This window comes from Chionomys nivalis, chromosome 16, assembly GCF_950005125.1.
Source record: "Chionomys nivalis chromosome 16, mChiNiv1.1, whole genome shotgun sequence".
NCBI lineage: Eukaryota > Metazoa > Chordata > Mammalia > Rodentia > Cricetidae > Chionomys > Chionomys nivalis.
The window spans coordinates 12,283,390-12,284,302 of record NC_080101.1 but is presented as its reverse complement, the minus strand read 5'-3'; the positions used below and the strand labels follow the sequence as shown (position 1 = coordinate 12,284,302).

The following is a 913-nucleotide window of genomic DNA, read 5'->3' as shown; positions in this document are numbered from 1 at the left end:
TTCCGGGATGGGCACCAAAGCTCCAGAGAAACCCTGTCTCGAAAAAACAAACAAAAAAAAAAAAAAAAAAACAAAACCAGTTGGGAAACTCCAAACTCTGCATCTCCATGCCTTTTGTCAAAGCACTCTACAGATCTTCAACTTCTTTAAGCTTTGTTGATTGCGACACACTTCTTTCTCTTGGGCTGATTCCACTCCCTGTTAACAGTTCATCTCAGCAGGAATCCCATGGTGCTGGTATCTCTAACATCTTGGGGTCTCCAGGGCAATCCAAGCATCACCTTCACAGTTTCACACAATGGCATCTCTGGACTTCCATTCAGCCACACCACTGACACATGCTTGATCTCAGTAGCTTTCCTTAGCTGCAGAGGAAGATTTCATAACCCCTTTCTTCGACCCTTGACTTCAAAGTCAGAAACATGTGATCAAAACTACCAAGTTCATCTGTCTTCACATTGGCAGACTGAGACCTTTTTTATGGGACCTTCACAGGGGCCTGGGCACCTTTGGGAGCCTGAGCTGCAGCTGAGGCCTCTGCCTTGGCCTGAACCTTGGGCTTTGTTTTTTGGAGCCTACGACCCCTGGTCATGTAGCTTCTAATCCACTTCCCAAGCTTGGGCTGAGCAATTAAAGCCAGACGGGTGAGTTTGCGGCTGGGGCCCTTTGGCACCTTGGGCTTCACCACCTGGGGCTTCACCAGGGCCTTGATGGCCTCCGCATGTGCGCTCATGGCCTTTGCATTATTTGCCTGCATCTTCTTCAGGCCTTTCTTATTGTGCTTCTTGGCAAAGCGCATGTTCCTCAGGAACGTGGGGTCGACCCCCTTGAGAGATTCGTATCTTTGTGACCGAGGTTTCTTGATGTTTTCATAGAAGGCTGAAGAACACAAAAGTCTTCGGAGTTCTTTCAT

General features: G+C 48.2%; 1 protein-coding gene across 1 annotated transcript; it reads right to left on the bottom strand.

Moving 5' to 3' along the window:
• Positions 1-478: 478 nt before the first annotated feature.
• LOC130888250 (60S ribosomal protein L29-like) lies at positions 479-913 on the bottom strand. The gene has a single exon (XM_057791177.1). The coding sequence runs from the start codon at positions 911-913 to the stop codon at positions 479-481; it is 435 nt and encodes a 144-aa protein (XP_057647160.1).